Consider the following 24589-nt stretch of genomic DNA (forward strand, 5'->3'; position numbering starts at 1 on the left):
TCACACATCATTGACTCTCCGAGCTGGAAAGAATATCAGTGGTCAAATTCAGCCTCTCCAGGGCTATGACCACCCCATTTGATCTTCACTCGGTCTCTATTTTAACATCTCCAGTGATGATGAAATTGCTCTTCTCAAGACCACGCATGCCAACACTGGACATTCTGTAAGGGATGGCTTCCCTTATGCTGACTTGAATCATAAAACTGCTATCACATCTAGCTCCTTCATCCTGAACACATTCAGTCTTCTGCTTGAATATAAATCTGAGGTTTCAATTGTGTTCCTACAGTCAATGGAAAGCTACTGGAAAATTTGGAGAGTGGCATTAAAAATCCTCCTGGAAAAGGCCGGGCATGGTGGCTCATGCCTGTAATCCCGGCACTTTGGGAGGCTGAGGCGGGCGGATCACCTTAGGTCAGGAGTTAGAGACCAGCCTGGCCAACATGGTGAAACCTCGTCTCTACTAAAAACACAAAAATTAGCTGGGCGTGGTGGTGGGCGCCTGAAATCCCAGCTACTTGGAAGGCTGAGGCAGGAGAATTGCTTGAACCCAGGAGGCGGAGGTTGCAGTGAGCAAGATCGCACCATTGCACTCCAGCCTGGTGACAAGAGCAAAAACTCCATCTCAAAAAAAAAAAAAAAAAAAAATCCCCCTGGAAAGGAGGGGATGAGTATTTAAAAACATATTTTTGGAGGTATATTTTAACAGGATGTAGAGACTAATTAAATATAAGGAGGAGGAAGAGTGGCATAGCTTGGCTAACTTGCACTTCCAAATTTCTGGCTTAAGAAACTGGGTAAAGAGCTTTGTTAGATGGTATTTTATCTACCAGGAATCCAATAATACATAAGGGAGCAGGTTGGGTTTGGAGAAAAGATGAGTTCAGTTTGAAACTATTCCCATATCTATATAAAGATGTTTAAAAGACAATATGAAATTGGCACCTGAAATTCACAAGAGAGATCTGAGCTAGAAATATGATTTATCAACATGCAGGGAAATGTTGGATGTTTCATAGACTACTCAGGGTGGATGTTAACACAGACTACATACGAAGCCTGGGGAGAAAGCATCATTTAATTAGGAAGAGTTATAGGTGGAAGAAGATCATATGAAGGTGTCTAAAAGGCATCCCAAAAGGCAGAAGGCAATCTAAGAAAAAGTATGCAATGGATACTCGGGGGTGAATGGTGTTCTGATTGGACAAAACACTATAGAGTTGTTTAAATTATGCTTTTGAAGTATTTTAAATAATTAGTGAGATTTTTATTAATGTTCAATGTAAGACACAACGTACTAAATTAAAACATTAATAATGTTTCTGGGTTTTAGGATTATGGCTCCCCAAAAAGTGTATGGAAATCCACAAAAACTTACCATATTTAATGCTAAAAGGAAAGCCACAATAATTCCAAAAGAATCTACACAATGTATACTGTTCTATGATTATATTTCAATTATTTGCTGTAAAAAAAAGCACTACCTTTAAAATCTCATATAACTGTAAACTATAGATTTTACTAAATAAACTTTACATTTAAATAACATTCATAAAGGAAATCATACAATATTTATACCTGATAGATACTGAAAACATTTCTTTACCTTAACAATAATCAACTAGAAATAAAACTAAAGTAAGATCCCATTCCCATTAGTAATAAAATATATGAAGCATCAGGAAATAGTTCAGCAAAGGAAATACAAACTCTTTATGGAGAAAAGTCTAAACTCTATTAAAATGAATAAAAGATGATCTGAATAAATGAAGAGCTCTTTCACATTCTCAGATAAACTGATATTATAAAAGTGGAAACAGTCCTCAATTTAATCTATGAATTGACTAAAATCTCAATCAAACAACTTCAGGATTTTTTAAGAAACTCAACAACCTATTCTAATTTTATTCTAAATTTATATGGAGGCCGGGTGCAGTGGCTCACACCTGTAACTCCCACACTCTGGGAGGCCAAGGTGAGTGGATCACTTGAGGCCAGGAGTTCAAGACCAGCCTGGCCAACATGGTGAAACCCAATCTCTACCAAAGATACAAAAATTAGCCGGGCATGGTGGTGGGCGCCTGTAATCCCAGCTACTCAGGAGGCTGAGGTAGGAGGATCACTTGAACCCAGGAGGTTGAGGCTGTAGTCAGCCGAGATCACGCCACTGCACTCCAGCCTGGGTGACAGAGCGAGACTCCATCTCAAAAAATAAAAAAATAAATAAATAAATATTTATATGAAAACTCTAGAGTCCATATTGAGGAACTAAGTCAACTTTGAAAAAGGAGATACTTCTTTTGGAGATCATCAGACATTTTGCAAAGTCACATTTATGAGAACCATATGGTACTTGCTGAAGACACAAAAATACACATAAAAGGAATGAATATAAATCTCACAAACAGACTTATCTATGTATGGGAATGACCTAAAGGTAGTATCAAAAACCAATGAGTAAAAGACTATTTAGTAGATGGTGCTGGGAAAACTGGCTTGTCAAATGGAGAAAAATAAAACTTGAGCCCTATATTACACCATACACTCAAGAGGACTCTACATCAAAGACTTAAACGTAAAGGGTGAGATGATAAAGTTAATAGAATACTACAGAGGGCAGAAAAGTTAATAGAATACTACAGAGGGCAGAATTTTTGTAACCTAGGAGTAAGAGAATTTCTTAAATGAGACAAAAATAACACAAACTATAGGTTAAAAAGAGATTTGCCCAGGCATGGTGGCTCACACCCATAATCCCAGCACTTTGGGAGGCCAAGGCAGGCAGCTCATGAGTTCCAGACCAGCCTGGGCAACATGGCGAAACCCCATCTTTACTTAAAACACAAAAAATTAGCCGAGCTTGGTGGCGCACGCCTGTGGTCCCAGCTACTTGGGAGTCTGAGTTGGGAGGGTCACCTCAGCCTGGAAAGTCAAGGCTGCAGTGAGCTATGATCGTGCCACTGTACTCCAGCATGGGCGACAAATGAGACTGTCTCAAGAAAAAAAAAAAAAAAGATTTGACTATATCAAAATTAAGTATTTTTATGTTCAACCAAGGATACTACAAATTTAAAAGAAGGATAAATATCAGGGGAAGATCTGTTATATCTAAAACTGACTCTATATATCAAGATCCCATGATTACATAGAACTGAATCCACTCCAAATCATTTAAATAGGAAGAGATTTACTATAGAGTACTACTTGGTTTACAGAATTGTGGCGAGCCTAAATAAAAAGGTTCTAGCATCTTTTTAGAAGCCACTCACAAAGCCACTATACAGGACCAGGCCACCAAAGAAGCGGCTGCCTCATCTCCGATCTAAAGTCGTTGGCTGTAAAAGTACACTTCCACTGCTAGGAGCAGGACTCCTCATCACCGGATGCTCCCTCTGCCGCCAGCCCCACAACTGTTGTGCCTACTTCTAGCCACACCAGCCGCGTGGGCGAACCAAGCCCCACTTCTGGGTAACAGTAAGGCTAGCACCTGAACGCTAGACCCCTGCTAACCTTGCCCTGGAAGAATTAGAGAGTTTTTCAGCTGTGCTTGCAAGTAGAAACAACAGAAGTCAATCTTAGGACTTACTAAGGCCTTCTAAACCTGGCACAAATCCATCAAACCTAAATCACATCTGAAACACAACCTGCGAGGGAGTCTGAAAAATGTCATTTTTAGATTTCTGGTCTCTAAGCTAAGAAAAAGCCAGAAAGAGGCTTAGTGACAATCCATCATATCTCCAACACTGGTAATAAATAGAATAATAGCTAGAATATACAGGAAGCCCTGTGAATAAACAAGGAGAATCAGGAAACTCGACAGAAAAATGTAAAGGGATATGAACAGGCAATTTGCAGAAGGGTAAACCTAAATGGCTAAAAATATACAACGGTTTTTCTCAAAAGCATTAGTCGGCAGATAAATACAAAGTAAAATAATGAGATACTACTTCCCCTCATTGGATTAGTGGAAATTGGATAATGCCAATTTGCCACGCTAAAGAAGCATAAACTAGGAAAGCATTCTGGAAACCAATCTGAAAGTACCTACTCAAATAAAACCTTTTATTTAATGACCTGACAATTCCACTTCCAAATGTATATCCCAGAGAAGTTTTCCCACAGCTCCCTGTATGGAAATATTCATCAGACTGTTTTCTCTGGTGGCCGAGAAGTACAGGAATCTAGATGTTTATCACCATGCTCATGTTTAAATAAAATCTAGGGAATGTGCCCAGAGCCACCACATTGAACAGCTCTAGGGGAACATTACTCACACACAATAAAAGGCGAATGGTGACCCTGGTGTTGAACAATCCAGCAGGACTTTCATTCTTAGGAATACTATATAACAGTGGGAAGCAAAAAACAAGGTGGAAATTCACCCAGAAAAGTTCGTAGATTTTTTTCCAAAGGTGGTTGAGTTTTGTTTTGTTCTTTTTAAGAAACAGAATGAGGTCTGCAACTCAGAGTATTTGTATAAACCAAACATAAACAGAAATACTATATACTTTAGAAAAATGCAGACTAATTCAAAGAGAGCAATAGATAAAAGCAGTTCTGTATGTCTACTAGCGGCTTCGGAATGGGAAGTGAAAATGCAGGGAGTATAATAAGGACAAAACGAGTTTTGCCTGGACTGATGATGCGAGTGTGTCACAGACTGGATTCTCATGAATACAACTACATGGATTCTTTTTTTCTCTGAGGACCAGGAAGAAAAAGTGTTAATAATACCTAAAATTACCAGAGAGAGCATGAGCTATCTGAAAAATGACTGAAGCACTTAGGACGAGGTGAGGAATAGTAGATCCTGAACAATGAGGTGACAAAACTACAGAGATTAAATATTAATACATATTAAAATATATATAATGTCTATTATATATAATATATAGCTTATATATGCTATATAACATAATGTCGGCTGGGCACGGTGGCTCACTCCTGTAATCCCAGCTCCTTGGGAGGCCGAGGCGGGCGGATCACGAGGTCAGGAGATCAAGACCATCCTGGCTAACATGGGGAAACCTCGTCTCTACTAAAAATACAAAAAAGATTAGCCAGGCGTGGTGGCAGACGCCTGTAGTCCCAGCTACTCGGGAGGCTGAGGCAGGAGAATGGCGTGAACCTGGGAGGCGGAGCTTGCAGTGAGCCGAGATCGTACCACTGCACTCCAGCCTGGGGATAGAGCAAGACTCCGTCACAAAATAATAATAATAATAATAATGTCTATATTAATATATTTAATACGTACATAGTAAAGAATTTAAACTCAATAGCCTCAGGGTGATAGGGGACCAATGACATGTTTCTATACTGGAACCCGTTCAAGTTTGTATGTTAAGTCATTTACTCTCTTGCTTCATGCAGAATGGAGTGGAGAAACGCAGGTTGTGGACAAAAGAATGTTGAGGAGGCTCTTGATAGGGATTTAAACTAGGAAGGGTAGAGATAATGGAAACAGAAATTAGAAGACATTTTAAAGAGATACTTAGGAAAAGAAAAGAGAAAATGGAAAGATGAACTGGGTGTGAAGTATGAGAAGGATGGAGGAATCCAAGAATATGGCAAAGCTAGACGGCAATGCCTTGATTGGGAAACCCAGAAGGAGGGTGTTAAGAGGGTGGGTAAAATAGTAAGTATAGTTTTAGACACGGTGAATATCCTAGGCTTGTGATGTCTAAGTGAGATACGTCTGAGGTCCAGAGAAACACAGAAACTGCAGACACAACTCTAGCAGTCTATTGGTAACTGACAAAGACAAGAGCACACATACAAAAGGAAATCAGGGGCTCAACCTTAAGGGCTTAGCCTCAAGCTAAAGCTAAAGCCACATGCCTAGCTTTTATTATCCAAAAGCAGACGATATGAAAATGATCTGTGAATTCAGAGTCAAATGAGTCTCCTTAGAGAAATAATCCAAGTTAAAGATTAAAGGCATTGGCCAGGAGCAGTGGCTCATGCCTGAAATCCCAGCATTTTGGGAGGCCGAGACAGGCGGGTCACCTGAGATCAGGAGTTCGAGATCAACCTGGCCAACATGGTGAAACCCCGTCTCTACAAAAAAATGCAAAAATCGGCCGGGTGTGGTGGCATGTGCCTATAGTCCCAGCTACTCGGGAGGCTGAGGTGAGAGAATCTCTTGAACCTGGGAGACAGAGGTTGCAGTAAGCCAAGATGGCGCCACTGTATTCCAGCCTGGGTGACAGAGTGAGACCCTGTCTCAAAAAAAAAAAAAAAAAAAAAAATTAAAGGATCACCTTTTTACTGATATCACGTTGTCAGCCCAGGCAAATGTCTCTCCACTTTCTCCACTTAAATCACTGCAGTTCTTATACAACCCTCTCTGCCTATCCCCAAAATATTGAATCCAACAGAGTCAACATACTTTTGGATTTTTCTAAAAATTGAACAGAGACAGATCAAACCCTATACCCTGAAAGAAACTGCAAGGATACCATCCACACATTTTATATCCCCAAAGCCATTTAACCAAAATAGGACCAAAAGGACAGAAGATATAATTGGCTTATAGAAGAACATTTTGGTTAGCTGCAAAATGTAACACTTCCCACAGAGAGCTCACATAACTTACCCTCTCCAAACAGGCAAGTATTGGTCTATAAGAAAAAGAAGCCAATTATCTACAAGCATATAGGTTAAAAAATGAGTTGCAAAGATTATCCCTATTGTTACCTCATTTCTTTTATTATACTTTTAAAAGATAAAGCTTGTATCTCAATAATGAAGAGTGTCCTTACGAAACTCTCCACAGAGTATTCAAATGCATTTATTTGGGATCCTGAAATAGTTCTATTCTAGTCCTTAATGGGCTCAAACAAGCTGTACTTGTTTAAGGCCAATGGAACTTTTTTCTTTTTAAAGTAAAAAACCTAGGAACTCTCAACACCTTTTAACCTTCTAGTTTCTAAGAAATTTTTAATATCAATGCACACTTCTAAATGGAATACCACAGACTCATAAAAAGTATTTCAGTAAGCATATTCAATAGTAGGAAAAACTGAAAATGAAACAAAAACCAATATATTAAAGTATATTGAAGTAAGAGAATTAATAGTACTGCTTTTATTGAGCAGTTTAAACTATAATGAAAAATGCAAAGCCTACAATCCATCCAAGAACAAGAGATGACTTACATTGCAGATAATGAACCTAAAAGTAATGACTCAGTATATTTTGTGCCAATATTAGAAAGCCTTCATATATTCTAAATCTTCGAGCCATACATTATATAACATAGCTTTCCATTTCATACATTTTCATAACACAGAATCAACCAACATACATAATCACTATATCAGTGTTCAAAAACACAAGGCCCTATCAAGACCAGCCTGGGTAACATAGTGAGACCCTGTCTCTCCAAAAAAAAAAAAAAAAAAAAAATTAGCCAGGCATAGTGGCTCACGCCTGTGGTCCCAGCTATTCTGGAAGCTGAGGTGCTGAGGTGGGAGGATTGCTTGGGACCAGGAGTTTGAGGCTGCAGTGAGCCATGAGCACACCACTGCGCTCCCGCTTGGGTGGCAGAGCATGACCCTGTCTCAAACACACACACACACAACACAGACACACAGGCACACACACACATACATACACACACACACGGTCCTATTGTCAGATAATGACAGTCTAACCAATGCAAATCTCCTTCAGCATGAATCAAAAATTGATCAAAACTATCAAAGTCAAAACATCACCACTCTCACCATCAATTACTCCATGGTATAAACGGGTCTTCCGGCATAGGAATTTTCTTCAGCTCTACCAATAAAGGAAAGCTCTAAATACACAGAGCATCCCTATTAGGCAGAAAAGGTACCTGCTGGAATCATCATTTCTATAGAACCACAGTGCTGAAATTGACTTGAAGGAAGACGCTTCCCAGCAAGATTGCATTCACTCTTCCAACCTGGGAAGCCAGGGTATTAACAAGAGGCAAGAAATGATTGCCTTGTGCCCTAATAGGAAGCTGGTGGTAAAACGGAAAAGGGAAATAGATTGTTCTCAGCCTGCACTCTTCCCATAGTGCTGACACTAGCTTACTGAAACACATTCTTTCCCCTCCTGCGTACCTAAAACAACCATTTAAATGACACAGAATTTCTTCCCGTATGTGTCCACTCTATCACCAGGTACTACAACAAAGAACCCTTCTGCATGAAGTACAAAAAAAGACTCAACTGAGTAGTGCCTAAGCCTTTTTAAGCATAATTTTGAAACATAATATAGGCTTGATTTTCTCAAGAAAGTATTCCATTCCTCCTGAAAACAATAGGACTGTTTTCAGTCCATTGCAGCTCTAGGGTAACAGATAATAAAGCTTCCAGTGGGTTCCTGGTAGGTTGGAGCCTGGCTGGATCACAGAATAGAGGCAGTAATTTTCCTATCCAATCAACACTTCCAAGTACATCTTTACAAAGGAAGAAGACATAAATTCTTCCCTCCTTCTCACCCATAGTGGAGCAGTAGGTATCAAAAGGATAATAAATCTCTAGTGTGGTTAGCATCTTATTATAGCATCCAGAAATAATTGTTACTCATTCCTAGAATTTTGATGTTATGACTACCTTACTTTACTACCATTCCGAACTGACTGAGGTCATATTTTCCATATATTTATATTTTAAGATAAAAAAGCCTTAGAAAGTTTCTACTGTCACTAAAATGATATCTAATAACTATCAAGTCACAGGCAGTACATTTTTGTTTCTTCCTAATGGTCCCTTAATGCTAACTTTTATTAGCATCAGGTTAGTACTTAGAATACAAAACAGGAATGAACAGAGGAATACAATTTTCTCTATTCCCTTTACCTCTTCTTTCATTACAATAACATTTATATTTGGAAGGTCAGTTGCTGTAATGTCATTACTATTTTAACATTAACCTGCAGAAACAAGAATAGCTATTCTTCTATCAACATAAGTTCTATAAAGTATCATTGATTCAATCACACCTCATTGAAAATAATTAATTTTGACTGCCCAGAAAGGTTAGCAATTTTCCAGCTTCAATTCAACTAGTTTTAAATGCCAGTAGGAAGCCTGGATACTCAACTTGTCTATATCACTGCCAAAAATGGTGAATGAGCAAGTATTCATCAAGACCTCAGTACAGTCGGTGCTTTTCACATATTGACAGGCACAGAGCAAGGCACGGAAGAGATATCTGTGGACAGATTAGTAGGAGAGGAGATGATGGATGGATGGAATCAGGTGAACAGGCAAGGAGGAAGGAAAGGCAGAGGGTGGCAAGAAAGAAGACCAGAAGAATCCCTAAATCCAAGAAGCATATATAATATGATCTAGACAGTAAAGTACAGAGAAAGTGAGATGACAGCCAGTAAGGTCTGGCTGGAAAAGATACAAAGAGGAAATGGAATTCAATCAGCACTTTTCAAATGCTAAAGCAAAAGAGACGAATCATGTATTCCAAGAGGGTAAAGCTGCAAGACAAAGGCACAAAGTCGGGAAAATGAAATGCATGTTCATAAAACAGTAAGCAGATTAGTTTGTGTAAAGTAGAGCATTTATGAAGGAGACCGTGGGAAGGTAAAGCTGCAAAGTCAGGGGGTTGCAGCCAGATGCTGTGCAGAGCAGAAACACTGAGGGTGTCAGCTACCGCCTCCTCTTCCCACCCCTTCTTTGGAAAGCAGCACCCTCCCCCAAATCTTACAGCCACACCCCATCATATGCTTTCCTTATCCAACCCCCGCCACAGAATATCTGATAAGTGACAAAATGCTTACAATTCCAGAAAAAAAAAAGAAAAAATAATACATAAACAATTTGCAAAAAAAAAAAAAAAAAAAACTGGGGCTCAACTAGTATCTGGTCAGTTCATATCCTGCTAAGTTTTGTATACAATTTCAGAGTTGTTTTAACCAATTTGGCTCTGATCACTTTGAACAATGACTTTTTTTTTAAGATAATAAATCCAGTCAGGAGAGCAAATAGCCCCAGTTAAGTGCCTCTCATGTACCAGGCAGAATTGTAGGGGCTTTATGTATGCTATTTCATTTCATCTTAATAGTATTAGTTTGAAATTATTCTTCTACCTTCATAGATATGAGGAAAAATTACTGGAGACTCACTTAGCTAAACAGCAAAACTAGGATTGCAAATATACCTAGAATAAACGTAGTTAGAATAACTACTGCTACCTTCATCCAACTGTATATTTTCTGTATCTTTTCAGAAGAATCAGAAGGAAAAGCACTAAAAGTACCTGCTCCATTTCAAATACGCATGGCTTATATCCAAACGCCTAAAGCTCTTAAAACTAGGCCCATCCTCAACTCATAAAGCAGTCATTAAAACCCATCACTGAAGCTACTGGTGCACTTGACTTCAATCCAAACCACAGGCCTAAAGAAACCATGAGAAAGGATGTTTCAGACCCATCTAAAATGATTGAAGATCAGTGTTCTGGTCCCCGCTTACATCGCCAAATTCTTCTCTGATATATGGAACCCAGTAAGGCAGTATTTAGGGGAAAGCATAGCATTCATATAAACCCCTTTCCTTTTATAAGACATTTTATACATATCAGGCAGATTCTGACCTTCATTCGTCAGACATTAACTGGACATCTATACTCTGTCAGGGGCTCTGCTGGAAATCAAACTGCTCCTGGCCTTAAAAAAATCCAATGTAGCAATTTACCAAGCCGTATGAGAAAATCTGTACTCCTAGAAAATCAAGATAGGCCTCCTAGCACTTGGGGAGGCCAAGGCGGATGGAACACCTGAGGTCAGGAGTTCAAGACCAGCCTGGCCTACATGGTGAAACCCTGTCTCTACTAAAAATACAAAAATTAGCTGGGTGTGGTCATGGGCGCCTATAATCCCAGCTACTTAGGAAGCTGAGGCAGGAGAATTGCTTGAACCCAGTGGGCGGAGGTTGCAGTGAGCCAAGATCACGCCACTTCATTCCAGCCTTGGCGACAAGAGTGAAATCTGTCTCAAAAAAAAAAAAAAAAAAAAATTCAAGATAACCTTTAGAAAGGCCAAAATCAGAGTTGCACAATCCAAGTTCTAGAGCCTATGCACTTTGTTAATTAGCTAGTCCTCCAAAAGCTCAATGATCTACTTGGTTTCATCTTATACATATTAACAACAGATTTGGTTTTTTAAGGACATATCCTGGATGGGCCACTTACTAGCTTAATGCCCTTAGACAAGAAGTTACTTTACTGTCTGAGCCTGGGTTTTTTCATTCGAAAAATGAGGATAAACAGCTACACCTCAAGACTGTTGTTAAGGATTACAGATAGTTATGTAATGCACCAACAGAGTCTGGCACTTAGAAGTACAATAAGTGTAACCAATATCATAATTACAGGAACTGTATGCCAATTGCAAATTGATCAGAAAAGTCAAATTACAAAAACATTGAGGGACAGGAGCAAAGAGACTAAAGGCAGCTATAGCCGGGCGCGGTGGCTCACGCCTGTAATCCCAGCACTTTGGGCGGCCGAGGCGGGCGGATCATGAGGTCAGGAGATCAAGACCATCCTGGCTAACACAGTGAAACCCCGTCTGTACTAAAAATACAAAAAATTAGCTGGGCATGGTGGTGGGCGCCTGTAGTCCCAGCTACTCGGGAGGCTGAGGCAGGAGAATGGCGTGAACTCAGGAGGCGGAGCTTGCAGTGAGCAGAAGTCGTGCCACTGCACTCCAGCCTGGGCAACAGAGCGAGACTCTGTCTCAAAAAAAAAAAAAAAAGGCAGCTATAACAATAAATCGCTGGCAGCAAGAAAACAATCAAGAAACTACACAGACACAAAAACTCAGAAACTACAGACTGAAGCCAACAGCCCACACACTTCAATAGCTGTTGAGGACATCACTAATGTTTTTATAAGATGTAACAATGATGTGCCTGAAGATGACATTAAGCCCTTTAAAACAGATTAAACTTTTATTCCATGTGTTTAAAAAAAAAGATAAGCACATAATTGACTTAGGAAAGATTCCTATCAAAAGCGATTTAGCATCACAAATTTAACACGTTGGATATCTAAACTTTAATTAACTGCAAAACTCCAGTACCAAGCTTCTGTTATACTTAATATGTAAAGGAACCTCCCGAATTTCAGACGCCATTTTTTCTACTAAACACTGAAAAAGATGTATTTCAAACACATTAATTATGAAATACTTAAATGCAATGGCCTAAGGCATCATCAGTTTCTTAATAGCTAAAACAAGATAAAGTTTGGTCTCCCTCATTGCTAAATGTTTTTAGATCTACCAAAGAGACACAGACATGTGCCATAGAAATCCCTTTTCACTTGTATTTTCTCCCTACATTTGGAAGGCGGTAAAAAGCGAAAAACATCTGTTTCTTCCTGTAATGCTGACAACCCTCATTCTATGGTTTAAAAATAAAAGATGCTTATGGAAGCTTATAGATATAATGATCACCTGCTTCAAAGGCAGCTGGCAATTAATTGATCCAAATACATGCAAAATTAAGGCCAAAAAGAAATTTCCCTAAGGACAATGCCAGTGTTCCCCAAGCCTCTGGTAATTTCCAAGACACCCATAAAAAAATAGCAGAGGAGAGTAAAGAAGCAAACGTAGTGGCAGATGACATGAAGAGTTGACAGCTGAGACACAAGGGCCTGTGTCAATCTGGATTCATTTGACCACCATAAGAACAGTTTCCATGAGAGCCGCTTAGAGAAAATCTGGTTCACTCTGGCCAGCAATCACCCTTCATCCAGCTCAAGGAAGGCCAGATGTTCAACCATTAATGAAGGACACCTTATTAAAAACAGGAACTGGAAAATCTAATTAAAGAAAGGCCCTAAATCTGATCACATTTTTTATAAACAGTTTTTACTCTCTATATGGCCTTAAAACATTGTATATCCAAACAGAAATAATAATGACATTAGACTTGATTCATTGACTCAGTTTCTATTTCTGGATCTGCCTCTGAATGAATCACAGTGTGACCTTGAGAAAGTTATTTCACCTCTTTCTCTATCTACATTTCCCCACCAGTTACAAAGTTAGGTAAAACCTACTGATCCTCTTTTCCTGAACAATGCTGAGTGAATGACATAAACACATGGAAGCTGCTACACAAAAATATATTTGCTGATTACCAACCAGCTGTATCCAACCATCAAATACAAAATAGGTGATGTCCTTATAAAAATGACTAGCTCTGCAATTTTACTTTGCACAATTTAAAAAACAAATCACCTGGAGAGGTCAACAAAACCCAGGTGGTTCCTATACAGGACTCTTTTAAGAGTCCCAAATTTCAAATTTGGGAATACTTAGCAAATTAAACTAAAATGCAAGTTCCAAGAAGACACTTGTTTTTTTAAAGGAAAACAAACATTCAACCTATTTAGGGTCTTGCGATCTTCCAGGACTCTGTTCAATCCTCCTCTCTCAAGTCCTCTTCCCTCTCCCCTTGCCACCAAGCAGATAAGCCACTGCATCCGTGATGTTCCCAGCAGTGATTTGCATGTCTATATCTATACAGATATTTCTGTGCACTGCACTTATTTCATGTCTCCTCCTCACTAGTCAGCGAGCCTTAGAAAGGCAAAATCATGATTTAATGGTCTATGTATCACCTACATCTAGAATACTGCCTAGCAAAGTGTGCTACCATTTAGAATACTGCCTAGCACAATGTGGCTGCTCAATGTGTGTGTGTGTGTGTGTGTGTGTGTATGCACATATATGCTTACAAATGTATATACATATATATATTTGCTAAATGAATGAAATAAATAAATTTCCAAAGTCTTATGCTAGTAGGAATAGCTATCATTAATATTAATGATTGATAATCATTATGGTGAATTATTTTCACTTTTCAAAAACTATATACGTGAATGTCACTTAGATAAAGAGAAAATATGTGATTTCTTACCAACATTAAATTCACAAAAATTAATGCAAAAACTTTCCAATCTTCTTCTATCAAAAGTGATCTTTCTTTTTTGTTCGTTTTGCATTTTGTTTTTGTTTTTTTACAATTTATCTAGTGGGTATAAAACTACAAACATTCTTTTTAACAATCTACACAATAAAGATAAGGTGGAAAAGAAGAAAAATAAAGAGTATGTGAAATGAACGGAAGAAGCTACTTTTAAGGGTAAGACCCTATAAGGGCAAAATAAAAGGTGGCCCACAGATGAAAATTAAAATGTGGTCAATAAAAGTAGCTACCCCAATATTACCAGCATTTAGTCAACTAAGAAGTCGCTGTCTGTGCCGAGAAATTTCATCTAAGCAATGTTTTACAGATAATGTATTTATTAAAATAACATAAGATTTTAAAATTTTCAGATTGCATTTGAAATGTTTAATCCTTCAAATATTTATCATAAACCTATCGGTAGTCATGTAACTTTTCATATTTTTCGATTCATTAAATTCCAACACTCTATTTCATTTAATAATTAAGAATAGAGGTTAGGTAAACATGTTGGGCTCTTAAGGTAAGGCCTTGGGCCCTGTAAGCCTGTAAGCTAGGATAAACTCACTGGACTGCTTGACACTGACCACAGCAAACACACTCTGGCTGTGCTTTCTGCTGCCCTGGGTATGAGTCTATAACATATGCTAGGGAGGGGAGGTACCAGTCGGACTAGACGTGCTTTTGACCTTCCCACCTTCACTGTCTCCAAACTACAGGCTGTTCTGGGCTGGACCATGAAACTGAATGAAAATTATCCCTACTATTCTATTTATTTATTAATTTTCTAATAGCATGTATCGGATTTTCTTGCAGCAGCAAACAGCAGTGAGTGACCGCTTAACTTCACTAAGCAGCGGAACCCAGACTGCTGCAAGATAGAAACTACATATCACATACATACCAAACGTGGGCAAATACACACAGCTATGAGAGCGGTCAGAGACTGCCTTTGGATCGTACCGGAATAAATGATTTGTGCCTCCAAAACCGACTCTTGCGAAAGAACCATGAACAATTTTTTTTCTTTTTAATGCTGTGGTGATGAAAAATGAAAGAGAAGAATGATGGTTTAGCTAACGAGACGAAAAAGGAGTTTATCTCCCTGGCGTGACCCGAAACTTTGTGAATAGCAGGTATTTTGGTGAAATGGGCAGAGCGACTTAGGACAGACACAACTAAGTTGTTCCCTTTAAGATCTTGTAAGAACACAGAAAACCAACAAGTATGTCCAAGTCATTTCACCGTGGGGGGTGAGCTCGCTGGGCGGAAAAGGATTCCCTACGGAGAAGAGATGTGCCACTACCAGGTCACCGCCTTCCAGAGCCCAGGGAGGGCGGGTGGCAGGGGAAGGCCCTGACTGACAGGCGACTTGAGACCCGGAGGCCAGCAGCAGGGCGCGCTCACCTGTGAACACGTTCTGGAAGCCATCCGCAGCCGCGGGCGCCCCAGACGCCTTGGCGGCCAGTGCTGGGGACACCCCACCGCCGCTGTCACTGGCCACTCCGCGCTCCAGCAGGTGCGCGGAGCCTCCCGCCCGGGGCGTGCGGGCGCCTAGCTCCTCCGTCCAGTCAGCCGAGCGGCTCAGGCCGGCCGCAAGGCCGCCGTCGGCCCGGTGCTTCTTGGCCGGGGCGGCTACGGAGGCCAGGGCAGTTCTGGACCCTCGGCTCAGGGAGGGTTCCGGCCGCCTCTTGATCCTGGGGCTCTGATTAGGGGATTGAGACGGGGAGTGATTGGGCGAGCTGAGCTGCCGGGTGGTGGTCTTGATGTAGCAGGGGGTGATGAGCGGGTAGGGCTTGAAACAGCGCTGGCTAGGCGCGGGGCTGCCGGGCAGGGAAGCGGCCGCGGGGGCGTCAGGTCCTTGCGCCTCCTCCTCCGGCTCTTCCTCCAGCCTCTGCGGGGCGTCCTCTCCCACCTCCGGGGCCCACTCCTCCCCCGGAGAGCCCCGGGGCGCATCCTCAAAAGCATCCTCCTCACCCTCCTCATCCGTGTCCCCAGCCCCTCGCACGGGGGCTCCGGCCGCTTCCTCCCCCGGCCCGGCCTCGGGAAATGGGAAAGCCGTGGAGGAGGGCGAGTCTTTGGCCGCGGGTTGCGCTGCCGGGAGACTGGGCGCCTCGGAGACCGGGAGGCCGCCGGGGGACGGCGGTTGCTGGGGCTCCCGGGGCTCGGCGGCCAGGCTCTCGGGCAGGTCGGAGAGCGCGGACAGCGCCTGCTCGGTGTCCGGACTGCCCGGGGCCTCCCCAGCCCCGCCGCTCGGCCCCAGCAGGAACCGGTCCAGGCCCAGGAAGGCCCCGGGCTGAGGGGAGATGGCAGTGGGGGGCGCTGCAGGCTCCTCGGCGCCCTGGAGCTGCTGCTGCTGCTGCTGTTGCTGGAGCTGGAGCTGGAGCTGCTGCTGCTGCTGCTGCTGCTGCAGGCGGATCGCCTGCTGGATGTCTGAAAGCAAATCCTCTTGCTCCGTAGCCGAATGGAAGCTATAGATGTCCGTGTCCGAGCCCGAGCTGGTCCTTTGTCCATCCTGCGCCCCTGCTGCAGTTTCCACATCCTCGGCGATCGGCCGGCCCCCGACCCTAGCCTCGGCAGGCCCAGGACCCCCTGGACGGGTCACCTCAAAAGGGTCCGCACACTCGGTATCCGACAGGCCGGCCTCGTCCGCCGAGAGGCTGAGGTCCGGAGTCTTGGTGAGCAGGGAGTGAGCGCTGTCCAGCTCCCCGGTCTGCAGGGCCTGGGAATCCAGTACATCTTCGCGGGAGCCGCCGGCGCCTTTCCCCTTGGACAGATTCTTCCTGATCCGCAGGTTGGAAAACACCGAGGCTCTGGAGTCCGACTTGCTCTTCTTCTTGCCCGACTCCCCGCCGCCGCCGCCCCCTCCCCCCTTGCCGTGCTTGCCTAGCGCCTTCTTGCCCCCGCTCCCCTTCTTTGTGGCTTCCACATCCCTGGGCCCCAGTGCATCCTCGGCGCCACCGCCGCCTTCGTGCAAAGCATCACCTGCGCTCCTCTTCAGCTTCCCATCCTGGTTCCCCATGGTGCAATCCCGCTGCTGCGCCGCCGCGCCGCGGGCACTCAGGCCATCCCGGCCCTCCTCGGCCCCAGGTCCGGGCCGAGGGAGTCTCCCGGGAGAGTCAGGCGGCGGCGGGGGGAGCCGCTGGGAGGGGAGGCCGACGCGCGCCCGGCTGGCCCCGCTCGCATCTGCCGCCGCTTTGCATAATGCGCGGCGGCTCCCGTGGCTGCCGTCGCTGCGGCTGCGGCTGCGGCTAGGGGCCGGCGGGGCGCGAACATGCTCAGTGCAGAGCGCGGCGCCCACCAATGGCTGCGCAGAACGCAGCTCGGGCCTGGCTCCCCGCCCGCCGCCGCCGCCCCCTCTGCCCCCGCGCGGCTCCTCGCTGAACCTGGGCGCGAAAAACGTTTCCTCTATCTCGGGGACTTTAATCTCCACCGTGCGAATCGAATGCATTGTCCCCGACCGAAGAGATCGTCAGCTGGAAGATGCACTCTGATCTTCAAAGCTGCTGGACCTGCCAAGAGAAAAGTTAAATAAAAAAGAAGAAATTTTTACACGGGGAAAAACTGAAGCCCAATTCCAGTTTAGAGGTGCCATCGGGTCACGGCCACATACACAACCCCCTGTCTGCCTCTGCATGGCTGTTCAATAAATATTTGTTGAATGAATGGATTGTTCTGTTTCTTGAATAATTGATCATCTAATTGAACACTGTTAATGTGCTTGAGCATATGGTTTAGGAGAGGTTACTACACATGGTGCTGCTTTTATGTTTCACACACAGACCCCGCTTCTCCAGGAGAGGACATTAGCTGTCATTTATAAAATTGGTTTGTGATTTTTTTGTTGTTGTTGACAGGAGAGGTAGGAGAAGTAGAAAATACTGAGATTAGTGTTGATTAAAATGCTAATCTCCAAATTCTATGTGTTTACCATATAAATTAAACAGCATTTGTATTCAAAAAGGGTGCATATACGATAACTCCCAGGAGGTCAAACTCATCAATATTAAACATGTCACTATTGTGGCTGCCTATAAAAAGGAAAAAGACAGAAAGGCACAAACACACAAAATCAGATGTTATGCTATAAACTACCACTTTCCCAAGCAAACCCTTCCAGGCAGACTTCGTCCTGTAAAAGTTTCTTAACATTCTGGCCACAATATGGGGATAAACATTTTTCCTCATTGAATATTTTGTCATTGTTTTCATTATTTATTAAATTTAGTTACCTATTTTTTAAGAATAGTTTTTTTAAAAAAATATGGATATCTAAAGCTTTAAGCAGTAAACTGAGATTAAAGTGGCATTAATAAGTTTTACAAGTATTTAAGTAAAAGTCATTGATAACCACTTTGAAAATATGGAATAGACATCCAACTTATTAATATTTTCAAAGTAACCCAGAGGAGGGAGAAAAGCTATATATTATACTGTGCAACTTAAATGTAGCAAGCAAATGTGTAGTCTTCCTTTGCATATTATGAACCAGCCCTTTAAAATTCTCTTTTTAAAAAGGTTGGTCTTGTAAGTCTTTGGTTACTAACCTTTTTCAAACTATGTTTTTAAAAATAAATGTAATTTAAGGGCAGTTAGCCAGTTATCCTTAGGTGGCCCTTTCGAGTAAATGCTTTAGAGAAATCAACTTTAATAACTTTGCCAGGGTTATATCCCAGTCTCCAAGCAATTCCGGAGTACATGAAAAGCCTTTGTTTCACCTCTTTCACAAGACTGCTCTCTCCTTTTTTCTAGAATCTAGGCTCCTCAGAGGGCACAATTTGCCTGCAGCTATTAGAATTTTCTGCTTCTTTGAGTGCTGAGGTACTTTGAATCTTGATTTTTGCTCTTTCTTTAGCAGAACGTCTTTGATTCTGAACTACTGATTTCCTTATTGTTTTCTTCTGTGCTATATTCTAGACGTTCAGAAGACAAAAGAAGGGAAAGAAGGAGGGAGGGAAAGAATTGATGATTTTTTTTCACAGTGACAGTTGTGCAGCAGGTCACAGCTGACAAATCTCTATTGCATGCAAAGGCTCATTTGAAATTCACAAGTGTGGGTATCAAATACACATAGGTGCTCTTAACTCAAGGATAATTAAAGCATGAGCTCAGGCTCAGAGAGGCTAAGAGATTTGTCCAAGGTCACATAGCAGCAGAAAGAATACTGGAACCTGCAAATTTAGACCACAATTTTTTTTTATAACATAAAACACTGCATAGTTTACTCTTGGGGGACCGGTAAGGATATCATAAAGGCAAACTACAAAGCTTTGCCAAAGGGTTCTTGTTATTTAATAGCTATTTAGTATTCCTAAGGATGCCTGAAACATGGCCTAACCTTAATTCCATTTGATCAGGTAAGAATATCATATCTGTGGTTGCAAAACTAGATTTAACAGATAATTAGAGATTACCTCACGCCTGGCCACATCCTGGTAGCAAGACACAGACGAGAAACAGCAAAAGTGACCAGCCTCTATATTCATGTATCTAGAGTAATTCTAGTGTAATTGTCAATAAAAGTCTTCAGTGTTAGCATTCCAAAATGGTCACAAAAACTATTTTTATGAAATAAAATAAAGTACCACCCATTTTCCCACAAAGGAAATTGGATATGGGCTTTAAAAATTCAATTAGTAAAAGTAGGTTAGAAAACTCTAAACAAATATTGAACTCTAGCTGAGAATATGTATGCTGAAGTAGTTGGCTTAAGTGTACTGATTTTGGCAACTTATTCTAAACTGCATCAAAAAATAAGATACTTTAACAGATGCATGGACAGATATGTGATAAAACAAATATAATAAAATGTTAATTATATAATTTACATGGTAGATATATGGGTGTTCACTGGGAGCTTCCTTCAACTTTACTGTATGTTTGAAACTTTCTCTTTTTTTTGAGACGGTCTCATTCTGTCACAGACTGCTGTAATATGATCACAGCTCATGCAGCCTAGAGCTCCTGGGCTCAAGTGATCCTCCCACCTCAGCCTCCTGAATAGCCAGGACTACAGGCATTTACCACCATACCCAGCCAATTTTTCAATTTGTTTTGTGGAGATGAGGTTTCCCTTTGTTGCCCAGGCTGGGCTTAAACTCCTGGGCTCGGGAGATCCTCCTGCCTTTGCCTCCCAAATTGCTAGGATTATAGGCATAAGCTACTACACCTGGACTGTTTGAAACTTTTCATGCTCAAATGTTGAAGAAGAAAGTGGGTTACAAGAATAGATACGTGGCTGGGCAGGGTGGCTCACGCCTGTAATCCCAGCACTTTGGGAGGCCGAGGCGGGCGGATCACAAGGTCAGGAGATCGAGACCATCCTGGCTAACACGGTGAAACCCCGTCTCTACTAAAAATACAAAAAAAAACTAGCCGGGCGTGGTGGCGGGCGCCTGTAGTCCCAGCTTCTCCGGAGGCTGAGGCAGGAGAATGGCATGAACCATGGAGGCAGAGCTTTCCAGTGAGCCAAGATCATGCCACTGCACTCCAGCCTGGGCGACAGAGCAAGACTCCATCTCAAAAAAAAAAAAAAAAAGAATACATGCATTTCCCAGATTTTTTGAAATTAAATTATGTAATGGTTGATAGCAATTAATAAATACTAAATGGCCAGGCGTGGTGGCTCACACCTGTAATCCCAGCACTTTGGGAGGCCGAAGCGGGCAGATCACAAGGTCAGGAGATCGAGACCATCCTGGCTAACACGGTGAAACCCCGTCTCTACTAAAAGTACACAAAATTAGCCTCACGTGGTGGCGGGCACCTGTAGTCCCAGCTACAAGGGAGGCTGAGGCAGGAGAATCGCTTGAACCTGGGAAGCAGAGCTTGCAGTGAGCGGCGATCGCACCACTGTACTCCAACCTGGGTGACAGAGTGAGACTCTGTCTCAAAGAAATAAAAATAAAAAAAATACTAAATGAATCTTCCTCTCCTTCACGATTACCTGTCTGTCAGAATTCCATTTCATTTCCTTTTCTCTCTTCTTCCAGCTCTCTTCCTCCTCACTTACCCTCTTAATTGACTATAAGATATATTGAAATGTTTCTGATACTTGGTGTTTTGCTCTGTTTTGTTAGTTTTTATTTCTGCTTAACCTTGGTGGAATGCTTTAGAATCTCTAACAGAACAATTAGTTTGCATCTTAATTATCCAACTCATCCATTTCTCTAGCAGGTGAATGACACTTTTTTGCCCTAGTGTCAATTACTAATCTTTTGCCCTCCAAAATCCACCTCTCAGTCCTGACTTCACTCCAACACACTCGACTCCTGAACCTACTTCCTAGAGAACACCATGCCTCCAGTCAAATCCAACGTCTCTGCAACTGAACTCATATTTTCTTTCATAATCTGTTCTTCTTTTGTTTTTTCTTTGAGTAAGAGCGCTGCAATCCCTCCAGTTTCCCAAACCAGTGTTGTTGCTTACTCCTTCCTCTTCTCCAGTCCCTATAATTTACCAGTCACTAAGACTTCTCTATTCTTTTTTCGTAATGTCTCTTAAATGCATTCATGTGTCCCACCCCAAGTGCCACTTCTCTTGCCTCCTTCCCACCCCCACCTCCAACTCTCATCTGCTCCTTCCCATTATCACCAATGCTTCTGGACTGGGGTGATGATTTTGCTCCCCAGGGAACATATGACACTGTCTGGAGACATTTTTGGTTGTCACAGTGGGGTAGGGGGATAATGTTACTGGCATCAAGGATGCTGCTAAACAGCCTCCCCCGACCACCGCGCCCCATAAGCAAGAATGATTCAGCCCAAAATATCAGTAATCCCGTGGTGCAGACACTTGCTTTAGCATGAAGACTCTCACAGCTGACAGTCAATAAATGTTTACTGAAGGAGTGAAATAAATAAGAAATTAAAATTACATTTCTCAGTTAACTGAATTAAATCAGGAACTTAAAGGGAGAACCTAATGGAACAAATCAGATTTTAAATAGTCTATCTACAGTACCAAATATCTTAAATAGAGAATTAACTCTTCTCTAACGCACTCTAAGTTCTAAAAACTACACAATCTATATAAATATTTCAATTCCCAACATACTTGGTAACATTATAAAAAGTCCTTGCTCATACCAGAGATTTCCTGGTCACTAGAATGGAATTCCCAGAGCTCATTTTGCAGTGATGATTATGTGTATGACAAACAATTAGTTATATAGCTTTCCATTTGTACCACCATTATTCATTTTATCACCAATACAGAACTTAAAGTGTTTATAAAACAGAGAAAAAGTGAAATATTCCTCTCCCCAAGCAGTACAGAATGCACTACAAGTTTGTTTCTACACTGGAAAATATTTAAAGGTAAAAAATTCTAGGTCACTTAAGTTCCTCCCTGCTACAAATGAAACATAAAAGCCATTGTCTCCTAACCTCTGGAAAACTCATTAGCTTCCTCTGAAAAATTCCCTCTTCATTATATAGGCATACTTTGGCATTCAACACGTATTAGCCAAAACGTTTATGGATAATTGGCAACCGAGAAACAAAAGAAGACATAAAAATATTTATTTTGTTCTTATGTCACAGAGAAATTCCTATGAAGCTAAAGAATTCTGGTATTGAATTTCTAGACATATATGCCCTTTCTAAGTGAAGACATACCATTTCTGCCTCTGTGCCCGGCTTTGATTCTCACTTTTTTCTGTGCCCAAATATTTTTCTTATCTATTTTGCTTGCCTTAATCCTTCTCACCTCCTTTTCATTTATTTTTATTTTTATTTTTTGAGATGGAGTCTCACCCTGTCGCCCAGGCTGGAGTGCAGTGGCGTGATCTTGGCTCACTGCAACCTCCGCCTCCCGGATTCAAGCGATTCTCCTGCCCCAGCCTCCCGAGTAGCTGGGATTACAGGCACCCGCCACCACGCCTGGCTAATTTTTGTATTTTTAGTAGAGTTGGAATTTCACCATGTTGGTCAGCCTGGTCTCGAACTCCTGACCTCCTCCTGACCTCGTGATCCGCCTACCTCGGCCTCCCAAAGTGCTGGGATTACAGGCGTGAGCCACCCCCTGCCTTTCACCTCCATTTTTATCGTGAATTTCAGCTTCTCCAAGAGGCCTCCTTTAAAGTAGGTTATTTCCCTGTCTTAGAGCATCTGTCTTAACCTTCAAATTCTTGATCACAATTGTAATTATATGTTTGATTATTGACTTGTTCATTGTCTGTCTTGGCTCTTACCCATTACAATGCAAGTTCCCTGAGGGCGGGAAGCAAATGTGCTTTATCACCACCATCACCTGCTGGCAAAGTGCTTAGAACTCAAATATTCTCAATGAATCACGAACAAAATCAGGAGTAAAACAAATAGATCAGGCTTCAAGCAATGCTTTCGAAGCCCTCTTTCTATTTTTTTTTTTTTTTGAGACGGAGTCTCGTTCTGTCACCCAGACTGGAGTGCAATGGCGCCATCTTGGCTCACTGCAACCTCTGCCTCCCGGGTTCACGCAATTCTCCTGCCTCAGCCTCCCGTGTAGCTGGGATTACAGGCACACACCACCACGCCTGGCTGATTTTTTTTGTATTTTTAGTAGAGACAGGGTTTCACTATATTGGCCACACTGGTCTCGAACTCCTGACCTCGTGATCCTCCCACCTTGGCCTCCCAAAGTGCTAGGAGCCACCCAGGCGTGAGCCACCGTGCCCGGCCTCTAAGCCCTCTTTCAACTTATTTTGTTCTGTTTTGTTTTGGAGACGGAGTTTCACTCTGTCACTGAGGCTGGAGTGAAGTGGCATGATCTCGGCTCACTGCAAGCTCTGCCCGCTGGGTTCAAGTGATTCTCCTGCCTCAGCCTCCTGAATAGCTGGGATTATAGGCACCCCCTCCATCACACTTGGCTAGCTTTTGTATTTATTTTTAGTAGAGATGGTATTTCATCATTTTGGCTAGGCTGGTCTCGAACTCCTGACCTCGGGTGATCCACCTGCCTCGGCCTCCCAAAGTGCTGAGATTACAGGTGTGAGCCACTGTGCTTGGCCTCAGGTTCTTTAAATATTGAAGGGAGTTGGCACTTTGTGGGAGTTAAGATAACATATCTCAGAGACTAGCAGGCTGCTTTGTACCAAGGGCTTGAGCTGTACCCACCCACCCACTTCCATCCCTACAGCTGAGATTGATTAGTTGGACGCTCTCTAAGCCATTGTTGCCTGAGGCCTATAAAACTATTGCCTTGATGAAGGCAAGTTAGCAGACCCTGAGCCTTTCTCCCCAGGAATCCTGGAATCAACAACTCTAGGATGTCTAAAGACAGGAAATTTTAAATTGTAAAAAAGACAACCCAATTGCTCTTTTTATTTTTATTGTCATTTAAAAATCTTATATTTAATATTTTTTTTATCTGCCATAAATGAAGTCCCAGGAGCTTTAGTGGAGCAGAGGAAGAAACGGCTAGAAGATGTTTCCTTGGCTAGGAAGTGTCTGAAAGACTAGATGAGCACTAAAGCACTAAAGAGTTGCAGCAACCTTTCATGTGTTGTCTGAGCAAGGAGAGGCAGACTTCCAAATTAGTTTTCTTATCCTCCCCTCCTAATCTCTGAGTGAAAGATTTAAAGTGTTGTCATAGGTACTGATAAATTAATCCCAGTAAGCAAGTAATACAATCAC

General features: G+C 42.2%; 1 protein-coding gene across 7 annotated transcripts in view; it reads right to left on the minus strand.

Moving 5' to 3' along the window:
- The window catches only part of FMN2 (formin 2), a 391989-nt gene extending 374357 nt beyond the window's left edge, over nucleotides 1-17632 (minus strand). For all 7 annotated transcript variants that reach the window (XR_010109223.1, XM_063594698.1, XM_055098129.2 and 4 more), the window contains exon 1: nucleotides 15381-17632. Coding sequence is in view for 6 of the 7 variants with exons in the window: in XM_063594698.1 (XP_063450768.1) it covers nucleotides 15381-17424 (2044 nt within the window). In the remaining variant the exon portion in view is untranslated. The remainder of the gene's footprint in view (nucleotides 1-15380) is intronic.
- Nucleotides 17633-24589: the final 6957 nt, after the last annotated feature.

This window comes from Pan paniscus, chromosome 1 (assembly GCF_029289425.2).
Source record: "Pan paniscus chromosome 1, NHGRI_mPanPan1-v2.0_pri, whole genome shotgun sequence".
NCBI classification, from domain to species: domain Eukaryota; kingdom Metazoa; phylum Chordata; class Mammalia; order Primates; family Hominidae; genus Pan; species Pan paniscus.